Source organism: Pelophylax lessonae (genome assembly GCF_965119305.1).
Source record: "Pelophylax lessonae genome assembly, chromosome: 4".
NCBI classification, from domain to species: domain Eukaryota; kingdom Metazoa; phylum Chordata; class Amphibia; order Anura; family Ranidae; genus Pelophylax; species Pelophylax lessonae.
In genome coordinates, this window is record NC_138771.1 from 13519960 (window position 1) to 13534336 (window position 14377).

Genomic DNA, 14377 nt, shown 5'->3' on the forward strand with positions numbered 1-14377 from the left:
TCCTTAGGGTCCCTTGTTTTGGACCCCTGGCTGTTTGGGATACGTTTTTTATCCCTGGGTTATTTGTTTTTCCTGGGTTGTTGCTCCTGTTGAGTACACTTTTTTTCATGTTGCCCAGCTGGTTTCCTTCCTTTGGTAAGGTTCCTTTCTCTGATGTGGAGACTGCGTTGCCTTTAGGCGCGGCTGCGTTTCCCACCCCTCATGTTTGCACTGCTTTGGGACGTCCCCATTGTGACGAATATGAAGATGGCGGCGACTGTCGGAGGACGTAAGAGAAAACTGAATTTTTGTAAAATCTTACCTGTAAAATTCCTTTCTCTGAGTCCTCCAACAGTCGCCGCCCCCGCCCCCGCCCCTCTTTTGGGGTTTGGTTGTATACTCTACTGCTATTCCACTGAAACTGAGATATGGATACAGGAAGTAGGAGGGTATTGACTGAGGGGACCACCCCCTGGGGGTGGGATATGTTAAAAGCTTTAATGTTAACATATTCTGTTGCCTAGCTACTCCTACGGAGCAAAGTCTAATACCCCATTGTGACGAATATGAAGATGGCGGCGACTGTCGGAGGACTCAGAGAAAGGAATTTTACAGGTAAGATTTTACAAAAATTCCGTTTTCTCTTTCGTTCATCGATGGACACAACGCTCCATAAATCATAACTACTGGGTTATATTGCCTCCTACCAGGAGTAGGACTAAGCAGACCAAAAAAACACCCATGGGCCGTCCTCAGCTGGTATTTAACCCCCCTCTCTGCTCTAGGTAATCGGTTTTTAATCTGTCTAGTCAGGAGTTGGGGACCGAGAATCCCATCTTGGATCTCTGGTCCTAGCAATTTTTTTCTCCTTCCTTGCATCCTTTTTGTTTTGTTTTCCCTCTCGGGAGATCTACAATCAACTTCCGGGCTAGGCGATGGACTGGATAATCTAGATCCAGCGGGTCCCCCAAGCCCAATCAGCTAGCGAGTGCAAACCGCAGCTACGAGCTAGGTTGGCCGCAACATAGCCTCCCAGAGAGAGGCTGGTCTACGAGTTCAACGTCTCTCAGGGTCGCATTCGACCGGGCATGGGTCTGAGTCGCAGCGGTCCGTTGGCCGACAGCTCCCCTACTTCAGTGACGAGGATTCTGTCTGGAGCGTTACCCGCACCATGGAAGGGTGATTATAGTCCCCCCTCTACCCTTTTTGGCATTTTTGTTAGGGTGGACGCGGTTAACCTTTATGGTACGGCCGGACCTGCCTGCAGGTTCCCTCCTCCCATCCCTAAATCCCTCAGCGAGCTGGGCTTCCCCCACTCCCTTTCCCTGTCTGGACTGGGGGTCCCGGTGCAGAGGATGCAGCGGAGTCCCCTGGGGTCCCCCCGCTATCCCCTGGTAGTCTGGAGGGGTCCTAGTGTAGGAGACCCCTAGGTGCATGCCCTACTCTTTGCAGTGTGGGTATAGTGCAGGGGGGTCCCGGTGCAGAGACCAGTGGAATCTCCCCTCGCGCATGTGTCCTACCTTCGGTGGGGGGGTCCCCTTGCAGAGGGTCCAGCGTTAAAAAAAGATCCTGGCAGCATCTGTAGCTGCTGGTGGCCAGGTTTGTGTAGTCCAATGTCATGGGGGGCCATTTTCCCTTTGTCCGGGAGACGCTGGAGATTACCAAAGCCTCGTGGGGATGCCAAAGCTCCTCTCCCTCCTCTATTTCCTCTTCCTGTGCCTGGGACATATGAACAGGGATGGTGTCCATGGTGATGCTGTGGAAGGACGGTCACCCCCCGCCCTTCCACATATGTATGACCTGAAAGTCGTGCGACTCGTGCCTAATCTTGAGGTCTATGGACCTGAAGTCTCATCAAAGTCAAACCAAAGTAGTGCAGGGGACTACTTTGAAGTCGCGGTGACTTGGAATCACACCGATATGAATGGTACTCCTTGGAAATCATGGAGAAGGACTTGTCTAGCGACTTTGCAGGATAAGGCGCACAAGTGTGAAAGGGGCCTAAAGGAAACTTAGCTTCTTCAAAACTGGATGTCTTTGCATAATACCCCACTTGGATAAGGGGTCTGCAGTAGAAGTTTATCCAGTGTTTATCCACGTTTTGAGGGGTCACTGCTGCCTCAGGAATTTTTTAAAGGAGTAAAAATGGAGAAAGATCTGGGAGTCTTAGTAGAAGATAGACTAAGCAATAGCATGCAATGTCAAGCTGCAGCTGCCAAAGCCGGCAGAATATTAGCATGCATAAGGAAGGGGATAAATTCCAGAGATAAGACTATAATCCTTGCACTTTATAAAACTCTGGTCCGGCCACATCTGGAGTATTCTGTCCAGTTCTGGTCATCAGTTCCCAGGAGGGATGTGTTGGAGCTGGAGAGAGTCCAGAGAAGGGCAACTAAACTAATTAGGGGATTGGAGGACCTTAACCACCTAAGCCCCGAAGGATTTGGCTGCTCAAAGACCAGGGCCTATTTTGCGATTCGGCACTGCGTGACTTTAACGGACAATTGCGCGGTCGTGCGGCGCTGTACCCAAATGAAATTGATGTCCTTTTTTTCCCACAAACAGAGCTTTCTTTTGGTGGTATTTGATCACCTGTGCAATTTTTACTTTTTGCGCTATAAACAAAAAGAGCGATAATTTTGAAAAAATAACAATATTTTTCACATTTTTAATATGAAATCCCCCCCCCCCCCCAAAAAAAAAATGTAAAAATCTAAATTTTAAATTTTTTAACATTTTAGGCCAATTTGTTTTCTGCTACATATTTTTGGTGAAAAAAATCGCAATAAGCGTGTTTTGATTGTTTTGCGCAAAAGTTATTGCGTTTGCTAACTAAGGGAAAGATTTGTCATTTTTATTGGTTTTTTTTTTTTTTTTTTTTTTTTTAACTAGTAATGGCGGCGATCTGCAATTTTTTTTTTTTTTTTTTTTGCGGGACTGCGACATTGCGGCGGACAGATCGGACCCTTGACTGACATTTTTGACACTTTTGGGGGTACCAGTGACATTACTACAGCAATCAGTGCTAAACATATGCACTGTTACTGTAAAATGACACTGGCAGGGAAGGGGTTAACTTTATTAGAGATCAAGGGGTTAAGTGTGTCCCTAGGGGTGTGCTTCTAACTGTAAAGGGGCATGGCTTTTGATGTAACCACAGATACATACGATCCTACATAGCAGGATCGTATGATCTCTGCAGTTACACCGGGGAGAATGACAGATGGTTGTGTTTACATCAGCCGCCTGCCTTTCTCCCTCTCCAGCGGGAGATCGCTAGTGGCCAGCGGACATCAAAGTCGCAGGTCACTCGAGTGGGGATGTGCGGGAACGAGCGGGGGCAGGAGCGCGCTCGCTCGCCCCCTATTGGCTCGCGGGCGAGTGACATACCCATAAGTCACTTTGCCTGCACAGGCCTGACCGCCGCAGTATATGTACTTGCGGCTGTCGGCAAGTGGTTAATTATGAAGAGCGCATACAAGCACTTGATTTATTCTCCCTGGAGAGGAGACGCCTGAGAGGGGACATGATAGCAATTTATAAATACCTCAATGGTGATCTCAGCATAGAAAAAAAAAACGATTCAGTCGCAAGGAGTGCATGAGGACACGAGGCCATACAATGCGTTTAGAGGAGAAGAATTTTAACCTCAGGCTACGCAGGGGGTTCTTTACTGTGAGGGCTACAAGACTGTGGAATTCTGGTAACTGCGGGGATTATGACTACTTTTAAAAGACTCTTAAGGGCCATACACACTATAAGATTTTCTGAAGACTTTTTCCTTCAGATTTACCTTTTCCATGTAGTGCAAGGGCCTGCCGGATTGCATACAAATTGAAAGTGTTTAGGTTTGACCTCATATTATATGGTTTTGGTAAATCTAAAGGAAAAAGTCTTCAGAAAATCTTTATAGTGTGTGTGGCCCATTAGACGTACATCTCAAAGATCAAAACATTCAGGGGTATGAGAGATGATTACGGCCACACACACTTACACAGGTTGAACTGGATGGACTATTGTCTTCAACCTCACCTACTATGTAATGAATCTGCAGAAAGTAGAACATAAATAATAATATACAAATTGGATACATATGTATAACACACATGCACACGGGAAGTGCATACAAGTAGTCAATTAAACAAACTATAGAATATACATCTCTCTATGCACTGCAGATCATTATTCCTTCAAAAACAAACTTGTTAACCCTGCAAAACATATTGAGAAACAAACACTGGATAAACTTCTACTACAGGCCCCTTAGCCGGTTCACACTACTCCGACTCAAAGTCGCCCACGACTTCGGGCGACTTTGAAGTCGCCTGTGCATCATGACTTCATCGCGGCTTGCAAACGACTTCTCATAATAGTGGGGTATTATGCAAAGACGTCCAGTTTTGAAGTAGTTAATTTTCCTTTTTATATATCTTTTTTTTTTTTTTTTTTATATTTCTTATTTTTTGATTAATGTATTGATTATTTTATTGATTTTGTAATAAAACCCGATGATTTATCAACTATATCTAGTGTTCTTTCCATGGCGGTACCATGAAAACTCCTTAGTGCCTCTAAAATGTACTAGATCGTGTTTATCATTCACTTCGCTTCCTCTTCTTATGGATAGCTTTGTGACACTCCGGATTCATTAGTCATTTATATGTCATCAAGCTATGGGGAGAGTCCTGCCTATAAACCTGGGCAGGATGTGTTTATTAAAAGCTTCATTGGAGCTCCATGCGGGAAGTATAGATTGGCGTTGTAGGAGGGGTGCCTGGATTAGTTGTTTTACCACCCTAAATAATTACACTGTTTTATTTTTTATTTTTTTTTTTATTTCAGATTCCATGTTGTTGCTTCTAAGGGTCACCTGGAGTGTCTGAATTCCATTCTGTTACATGGAGTGGATCTCATAGCTCCTGATGCTGCCGGTACGTTGGTTTTTTTCTTTCATTTCTCTTAAGAGACATTTTGCAGATCGGTCTGCAGATTCGGGAAGTGTGTTAAAATTTGCTTGGGTGAGATTTCAGTTGGGCCCTTCACTGACAACTCCCCTCCACCACTGACGCCCGGCCATCTCCCATCCCTGCACTGTAGACGGCCTGAGAACAGAGCAAGATTTCCTTCTCCGTTCCTCCCCACACAGCACACATATCTGAAACTGAAATCGGATTACGCACAGCTACAATCTGCACAGTGTGTAGCTGGCTACTGTGTTGCAATTCTAACCTGTGAAATTCCCTGGTTACAACAGCAGCGCAGCTGCAGTGACTAGCTACACACTATTCAAAGTGTTGCAGTGTGTAGTCCGATTTCTGTTTCAGCTATGTGGACATGAGCCGAGGAGGAGATATTACTGACTTGAGACTTGACTTGACTTGAAAAGACCTGAGACTGGGGTGGAGGTTCACTTTCCAGCAGGACAACAACCCGAAATATCCAGCCAGAGCTACAATGGAATGGTTTACACCAAAGCGTATTCATCTGTTAGAATGTCACAGTCCAGACCTAAATCACATTGAGAATCTGTGGCTAGACTTGAAAATTGCTGTTCACAGATGCTCTCCATCCAATCTGACAGAGCTTGAGATATTTTTCAAGAACGAATGGGCAAAAATGTCCCTCTAGATGTGCAAAGCTGGTAGAGACATCCCCAAAAAGACTTGCAGCTGTAATTGCAGGAAAAGTTGGTTCTACAAAGTATTGACTCCAGGGGGTGAATACAAATGCAGCCACGCTTTTCACAGATTTATTTGTAAAAAAAAAATGTTGAAAACCATTTATCATTTTCCTTCCACTTCACAATTATGAGCCACTTTGTGTCGGTCTATTACATAAAATCCCAATAAAATACATTTACATTTTTGGTTGTAACATGACAAAATGTGGAAAATTTCAAGGGGTAGGAATACTTTTTCAAGGCACTGTATGTCTTAGTTTCAGGATGAAGCATGTACAATCTTTATCAAACTTGTCATTGAAGTTTATTTCTTTCCTTGTGGCAGGGCGAAATGCTTTGCATTTGTCAGCGAAGTATGGGCACTCCTTATGTCTGCAAAAGCTTCTCCAGGTAAGTGATATTGGCTGTGGTGGGTGTGCCGGTAAAGTGATGATCGGGTCTGGGGAAAAGTCTTGTTTGGCTTACGCCAGTATTTATAATGCCACCGGAGGTGGGTCTGATGAGTTTCAAGATACTACAGCCCTTGCTGCAAAGACAGCTTCGTGTTCATCAAATTAATTCTTTATCCACCTAACGACCGCCCCAAAGCAGATAGGCAGACCCAATAGGGGACGGGCACGCATGCTGCTTCTGCTGTGATTAGTCAAAGCAGAAGCCGATCAGCAGGTGCCGGGGAATGGATGTCCGCCGGCACCCACTGATCATCGAGGAGAGAGGCGCTGGATGGAGCTCTGCCTATGTAAGCAAGGCAGAGCTTAGTCCTGTCAGTGCGGATGTGCTGGATTTTCTTTCCCTGCAAAGCACATCCCTTAGTGAAAGCACCACACAGTAAGTTGGTGGCGGGTGGTCTGGAACTAGTTAATGAATTTAAAAAAAACGAAACAGTAAACTTAGCCCAATTTTTTTGTGTAATGTAAAAGATGATGTTACCCCGAGAATCGAGATCTTTATTCTAAGCAAAAAAATTGTGATTCTCATTTTATCCAGAATCTTGCAGCTCTAGTACTACTGTACCATGTGATCCAGTGCAGGCAGATGCAATGGATTTGTGACTTGTGTTTGGGGTGTCATTGAGTTAAAGCGGAGTTCCAGCCATTTCACTCACCTGTCCCAACGGTCCAGCGATGCGGCCGCCCGAAACCTCGATCCTCTCCCTCGGCGCCGGCATCACTGCTATGGGCACCCGGCTGTGACAGTTTGCGGCTTCACAGCCGGGTACCCACTGCGCATGCGCGAGTCACGCTGCGCATCTTGATTGGCCGGCAATCTTCTGGGACCTCTGACGTGTCCCAGAAGATTGCAGGGAGGGAGGGGGAGAGGAGAACTTCCGTTCAGGGCGCCGCGGCGCTCCGAGCGGAAGTGGGAGCGGGTACCTGTCAAAACTAGGTACCCGCTCCCCCCCCCCCCCCCCACAAAAAAAATGACATGCCAAATGTGGCATGTCAGGGGGTTAGAATACCTAAAGCGGAAGTTCCATTTTTGGGTGGAACTCCGCTTTAAACACTGACACCCGCTGTACAATGCAAGTGCAGTGCGTTTTCAATGTGGCGTTGGGAAAGCGGGTTTCCTGCACCGTGTTCTGGGGTGAACTGGCCCTAAGGCTTGGTTCACACTGCCGCAACTGGAATGTCGTACAACTTAAGGTGCGGCTTTGCCACACCACTTCATTAACGGAAGTCAATGCAAGTCGTGATGCAGTTGCCCAAAAGTAGTACAGGAACCTTTTTTCAAAGTCGCCTCAGCTTGAGTCGCACCGATTTAGAATGGTTTTGTTGCAGTTAATGGGATGCGACTTGTCATGCAAATTGAGCTCTTGAGTCGCATAACAAGTCAACAGTGTGAACCGAGGCAGTCAAGCGCACCTTTATACTGTTTATTTGGCTTGTCTTTCCCCCAAAGTGTCATAAGAACCAGAAATGAATCGGAGATTTTCTTGGTGTCTATTCTAACTGCATATTTCTGTGCTTCTGTTTTTTCCTTGTAGTTTAACTGCCCAACAGAGAATGTGGATCTGCAGGGGAGGACAGCGCTGCACGATGCAGGTACCAGTGAGCGATTCAGTTACTGTGTGATCCAGGACTTCAATCACCCTATCTTACTATGACTTTATGCAAACATTCTTCACAGATGTGGTTTAGCTACAATGCCTCATGGGAATTGTAGTTCCTGAACAGCTGGAGGACCATAGTTTAGACTAGAGATTGACCGATTATCGACAAAGCCGATATATCGAGGGCCGATATGCACTTTCCCCGATATATCGGAATCGGCCCCGAAGGTTACCGATATTGCCGATATTTTGGAAAGTGCTTTTACCGGAGTGATGCCTGCAGCTAGAGGGATCACCCCGGTACCGGCATCAATAGCCAGCGGTCGGCTGTCTTGTAATGACAACCAAAGCGGCTGAGAAGCCGCTCGGCTGTCATTACAAGGAGCGGGAGGGGGCGTCCCCCCCTCCCGCCACCTACCGCGGCTCGCCCGGGTCTCCCGTCTCACCGGGAGACCCGGGCATCCTACCTGCACGGCCGCCGAAGACCTGATCAAAGCCGCATTCAGCTCTGATCGGGTCTCCATGTAAAAACCCGGAAGTGATGTCATGACATCACTTCCGGGTACTCGGCGCCAAATTAAAAAAAGACAGCATTCAAAACAGCCAAACTTGGCGTTTTGAATGCTTTTAAGTGCAGAGGAGGGGTTTGGGTTCTTTTAGACCCCCCCCCCCCCCCAGATCCCTCCACAAGAGTACCTGTCAAAAAAATGTTTCTTTTTTTTAAATGTACGATATCGGCCGATGCATTGGCCAAAATATCGGTATCAGCAACGAAAAACCAATATCGGTCGATCACTAGTATGGTCTTCCATGTATGACTCTGCTTTTGAAAATGTGTGCGCAATTTCTTGTACTATAATGCACCTCTCCTCTCTTCCAGCCATGTCCGACTGCTGTTCCAGCGTGCAGCTTCTCTGTGATCACGGGGCTTTAGTAAACGCAAAAGACTTGGTAAGAATTCAGACATTCCTTATTCCTTCACCCACTTCCAGCTGAACTTTTCCTCTTCTTTGTCTGGGCTGCTACAGTCAGACTTTACTCCCACCAGTGTTTGTTTTGATCATGAGCTGAGATGTGCGCAATGATTTGCTGATCTTCTGTCTACTCAGGATGGAAGGACTCCGCTTGCTTTGGCCACCCAGATGTGCCGTCCAACTATTTGCCAGCTTCTGATCGAGAAAGGGGCTGAAATCAATGCAAGAGACAAGCAGAACAAGTAAGAATTTGTCAGAAGTATATTGATATCTAATATAATTATTATTATCATCCGGTTAGGACTGCCCCATTGCAGATTTACTGCTACAGGGTGGCTGTTCTGTGCAGAATCACGTGTGTGTGTGTGTGTGTGTGTGTGTATACTGTGTGTATATGTATATACTGTGTGTGTGTGTGTGTGTGTGTGTATATATATATATATATATATATATGTGTATATATATGTGTATAGATAGATAGATAGATAGTGTGTGTGTGTATGTATGTATATATGTGTTTGTGATTCTGCACCTCCTAGTAGGGGGCACACACGCCGCTTCTGCTGTGATTAGTCACAGCAGAAGCCGATCAGCGGGTGCCGGCCAATGGATGTCCACTGGCACCCGCTGATTGTCTAGGAGAGACACAGGACAGAGCTCTGCCTATTTAACCACTTCAATACAGGGCATTTTCACCCCCTTCCTGTTCAGGCCAATTGTCAGCTTTCAGCGCTGTCACCCATATGAAATTTTTATCATTTTTTTCACACAAATAGAGCTTTCTCTTGGTCGTATTTAATCACCGCTGAGTTTTTTATTTCTTACAAAAAAAAAAGAAACTTTTGAAGAAAAAAAAAGATTTTTCTGATTTTCTGTGAGTACATTTTGAAAATAAGTAATTTTTCACCTGCACTGATGGGTCGCACTGATGAGGAGGTACTAATATGCCGCACTGATGAGCACTGGCAGGCAGGCACTGACTGGCAGCACTAAGAGCACTGATTGTGGGCACTGATTGGCACTGTTTTTTCACTTTTCTGTAATCAGTGCCCAGATTACCTGTCCTGACAAGAGAACGGTCGCCCAGGCGGGACTATATATGAGATTGCCACAATAGTCATGAAGAGTCAAAGAGTAAATGTATTAGTAGAGTAAAAGCATACAATGGATATAAATGTATAGCCATAAGCATAGTTACAAAACATGTACAGCATGTAGGAAAAATTGACAAAATAACAACATAGCAGAAAATTGCGCATGATGACAGCATTGCAGCATCCGTGTAGCATAATAATGGGTATATCTATATTGAAAACTCTACGCGTTTCTTGGGTCTAATACGCCCACTCATCAGGAGTATAAAAGTGGATCTGTCTAAAAGTAAATTAATAAAATATCAATAGTTGCTGTGCGTTTCTATTGGCCAACAACTGTGAAGTTTCAACAAATGTAGGACCCAAGTGGGGAAACAACACTTGCATCGGGCCAAATCAGGTTGAGAAATGCTGCCATAAGGTGGGGGTGCCAACGTCTGATCCGGGAGCTGAAGAGACAACAGTACCCACAACAAAATGGGGAGCCGGGCAAGGAAGCATATGTGATGGAGAATGTGATCATTAAAGATGATATGACACTGGTTGAAAATGCAAGGAATAATATATCAAAGTATTAGAATATGGGCTGTATCACATAGTGAAACATGAAAGTATTCAATGTACAAGGTATGTTCCAGCAGAAACAGTGTCAACATTAGAGAAAATCTTTACAAAATTTTAGGGATGGAGATGTACCATTTTCTTCTGATTACCTGTCCTGGTCTCCTGTTTGAGGTGGAGCCGCTGATCGGCTCTCCTCGCCTGAACGCTGCACTGCGCGCCCCCGTGTGCGCGCGAGAGGCCGTTTTGGTGCGCCGTCATGTGACGGCGTCCCAGAACGAGAGCTGCGCCGCTCCGCCGTTATTTGACGGTGGGCGGGGCAGTAAGTAGTTACACAAGGCAGAGCGCCATCCTGACAGTGGGGATTTGATGGATTTTCTTTCCCTGCAAAGCACATCTCTTAGTGAAAGCCCCACACAGTATAGACAAAAACAGTGGTTAGGCACACATTTATTTACCCTAGATGTTTAAATCCTTCCCAGCCAGTGTCAGTACAGTGACAGTGCATATTTTTAGCACTGATCACTGTATTCATGACAATGGTTCCCACAAAGTGTCAGATTGTCTGCCGCAATATCGCAGTCCCTCTGTCACTGATTGCCACCATTACTAGTATAAAAAAAAAATTTAAATTCCAGTATATATACCATAGTTGTAGACCCGATACCTTTTTCCGCAAACCAATCAATATACGCTTAATGGGATTTCTTTTTACCCAAAATATGTAGCAGAATGCATATTGGCCTAAATTTATGGAGAAATTTGATTTTCTTCTTTTTTTTTTTTTTTTTTTTTTATTGGATAGGTTTTATAGCAGAAAGTAAAAAAAAAAATTTTTTTTTCTTTTAAAATTGTTGGGCTTTTTATGTTTTTAGTGCAAAAAATACAAAACACACAGGTGAACAAAAGAAAGCTCTATTTGTGGTAGAAAGTGACATAAATTGTATTTGTGTACAGCGTCGGTTAAAGTAACTCAGTGCCATATCCAAAAAAACGGCCTGGTAATGAAGGGGGGTAAATCTTCCGGAGGTCAGGAGGTTATTCTACAGGATTTATATAGCACCAACAGTTTGCGCAGCGCTTTACAACTTGAGGGCAGACAGTACAATACAGTTCAATACAGGAGGAACCAGAGGGCGCTGCTCATTAGAGCTTACAATCTAAAATAATAAAATTTATGATCGTTGGATGGAAAAGTCTGTAAGTAAGCTTTTATGTTTCCAGGACACCTCTGATGCTGGGATGTGAATACGGCTGCAAAGAGGCTGTGGACGTCCTGTTGCGAGCCGGAGCTGATGTTGGATTGGTAGACTCTTTGGGACATGATTGCGCCTATTACAGCAGAATCGGAGATAATCTTGAGATCCTGTCCCTGATAAGGACTGCTGTTGAAAGTTCACCAAGAGGTACATTTTTTTTCCTTTTCTCCTGTTTTAGTATATAATCAGGGTTTTTAAAGTGAAAGGTAGAAGGTTTTTTTTTTGTTTTTTTTGTTTTTTTTGTTTTTTTTTTTAACTACTTCCGGACCGCCTACCGTGTATTTTACGCCGGTACTTTAAAATAACGGGGTTATGGCAGCAGCTAGCAGACAAACCCCCCCCCCGGTATTTTTTTTTTTTTACACAGCTGGTGATCCGGAATCTGAAAAAAGTGGTCCCAGCAGCGGATTCATCGCTTTTTATAGGCAGCGGGAAGAGGTGCCCTCCCGCCGCTTCTTGGTCATTTTATCTGCTTACCGGAGCCGTCGGTATCGGCGAAAGCGATCCGATTCTGTGCATGGATGGACAGAAGGTCGAGTGAGGACAAGATGGCCCCCGCTCGACTCTATGCCCCAGAACGACCGGAGAGACGTCAAACGTCACTTCCGCCCAACGGCCTTAAAGGGCCAATTTTTTTTTTTCTGGCAAAAGTAAATTAGTTTTTTTTTTTTTTTACTTATAAGTGGAAGGCCTCTTTCACACGGGCGTTCCGTATGTCCGTATATCACCCCATCCGTTTGCGGATGATATACGGACATAATGCATGTCAATGGGATTGCGGATGACACCGCTGACATCCGATTTGCGTCCTTTCAGTTCTGTTCCGTTTTTTGGAACAGAACCCTATTTTTTCTTCCGTTTTAAAAAACGGAAAGGACGTAAAATCGGATGTCAGCGGTGTCATCCGCAATCCCATAGACATACATTATGTCCGTATATCATCCGCAAACGGATGGGATGATATGCGGACATACGAACCGGATGACACAAGTGTCATCCGTGTCCGTAAAAAAAAAAAAATAAAAGTGCTGGAGCGGATCGAAATACAGTCCGCCCCATGTGAAAGAGGCCTAAACGAGAAATCTGAGGTCTTTTTGACCCAAGATCTCCTAAAGAAAGGGCCTGTCATGCTTATTTCTGAAACAAGGGTTGTTTAATTCCTTGTATTAGGAATAAAAGTGATCACATTTTTTATTTTAAAGGGACGGTGTAAAAAATAAGAAGGAAAAAAAAAAGCAACCTGTCCCTCCGTGTGCGTGCACAGAAGCGAATGCATATGCAAGTCGCGCCCACATCTGTAAACAGTGTTTAAACCACACATGTGAGGTATTGCCGCAATATTGTGAGAGATATAATTCTAACACAAGACGTCCTCTGTAACTCTAAACTTTTTACCTGTAAAAATGTTTAAAGTGTCGCCTACGGTGATTTTTAAGTACCGTAGTTTGTCGCCATTCCATAAGCGTGCGCAATTCTGTGTGTGATATATATATATATAATGTTTGGGGGTTCCAAGTAATTTTCAAGCAAAAACAACCAATTTTAACTTTTAAACAACAAATGTCAGATATATGCTTGGTCCTTAAGTATTTAATCCTAATGTATTCTGTGCATTAAGGTTAAAAACCTTCTGTATGCAGCGCCCTCCCCAGCTCCCACTTATACTTGAGCCCCATCTCGATCCAGCAGCAGCACTCTCCCTCCTCATTGGCTCCTGCTGCTGTCAATCACAGCTAGTGAGAAGGGAGCCGGGGGGGGGGGGGTTAAAGCGGAGCCACAATCTGTTTTACTACACAAATAGACCCTGAAGAAGCATGGAAGACAGTACTAACTTTTATATTTTCTCACAGGTCCCGATCCTTTAAGAAGCAAAGTGTCTTTACGAGCGGTGAGTTAAAATGAGCATGACAAACTGTTTCTGTAGATAAATCCAGGGCTTTTTTCATAGGAACCTCCAGCACTCAGTGGGGTGCTGGAGGGTCTATTGATGCAGGCTGCTGGGAGATCTTCTTTATTTTTACTAGCAGGGGTCTGTTATTGCTGGGGGGATCTATGGTTGGTGGAGGGTGTCTATGGTTGGTGGAGGTTGTCTGTGGAGGGTTTCTGTGGTTGGTGGAGGGTGTCTGTGGTTGGTGGAGGGTGTCTGTGGTTGGTGGAGGGTGTCTGTGGTTGGTGGAGGGTGTCTGTGGTTGGTGGAGGGTGTCTGTGGTTGGTGGAGGGTGTCTGTGGTTGGTGGAGGGTGTCTGTGGTTGGTGGAGGGTGTCTGTGGTTGCAGAGGATCATGCTTGGAGGTGGGTAGGGGGTGGAGACAAGGGGTGACTTGGAAGGGGGGGGGGGAGTACCTGCACCTATGCTGGATAAATCAGTGCTGTATTTGAGGGTACATACCTGAATATCAGCCCATAGGCCTGTGTTCTGTGACTGGTTTTGTGCTTTGTACTCAGTGTACTTCCATAGGTTGTAGTGCGGTGTGTTACTTATCAGGTGGGAAGAGACGCTCTATGGCTTTGCCTTGGCAGCCTGCACATTATTTTCGGTCATTTAATTCTTAATTGCTTGTAAAACTTTATGGCTTTATTCTGCCTGCCAGTCCCCATCCCATCACCACTTCTCATTATTGGACTGTTTTTGCTCCCGTCTTTACCATTGGGATGTTTTGATCCCCGCAATTCCTTTTCTTGCCTTTGGCGGTGAAGTGACAGCAGTTTAGTCCGATGCCGAGGGAAACTTCCCTTTTTTGTGAGTTTAATAATTAATAATCTTTCTGGTGCTGCACCCGC

General features: G+C 45.1%; 1 protein-coding gene across 3 annotated transcripts in view; it reads left to right on the top strand.

Annotated features, from left to right (window-relative positions):
- UACA (uveal autoantigen with coiled-coil domains and ankyrin repeats) overlaps positions 1–14377 on the top strand; it is a 195450-nt gene that overhangs the window by 139963 nt on the left and 41110 nt on the right. For all 3 annotated transcript variants that reach the window (XM_082252996.1, XM_082252998.1, XM_082252997.1), the window contains exons 3-9: positions 4822–4910; positions 5985–6049; positions 7644–7701; positions 8590–8660; positions 8819–8925; positions 11563–11744; positions 13448–13485. In XM_082252996.1, the coding sequence (XP_082109122.1) occupies positions 4822–4910; positions 5985–6049; positions 7644–7701; positions 8590–8660; positions 8819–8925; positions 11563–11744; positions 13448–13485 (610 nt within the window). The remainder of the gene's footprint in view (positions 1–4821; positions 4911–5984; positions 6050–7643; positions 7702–8589; positions 8661–8818; positions 8926–11562; positions 11745–13447; positions 13486–14377) is intronic.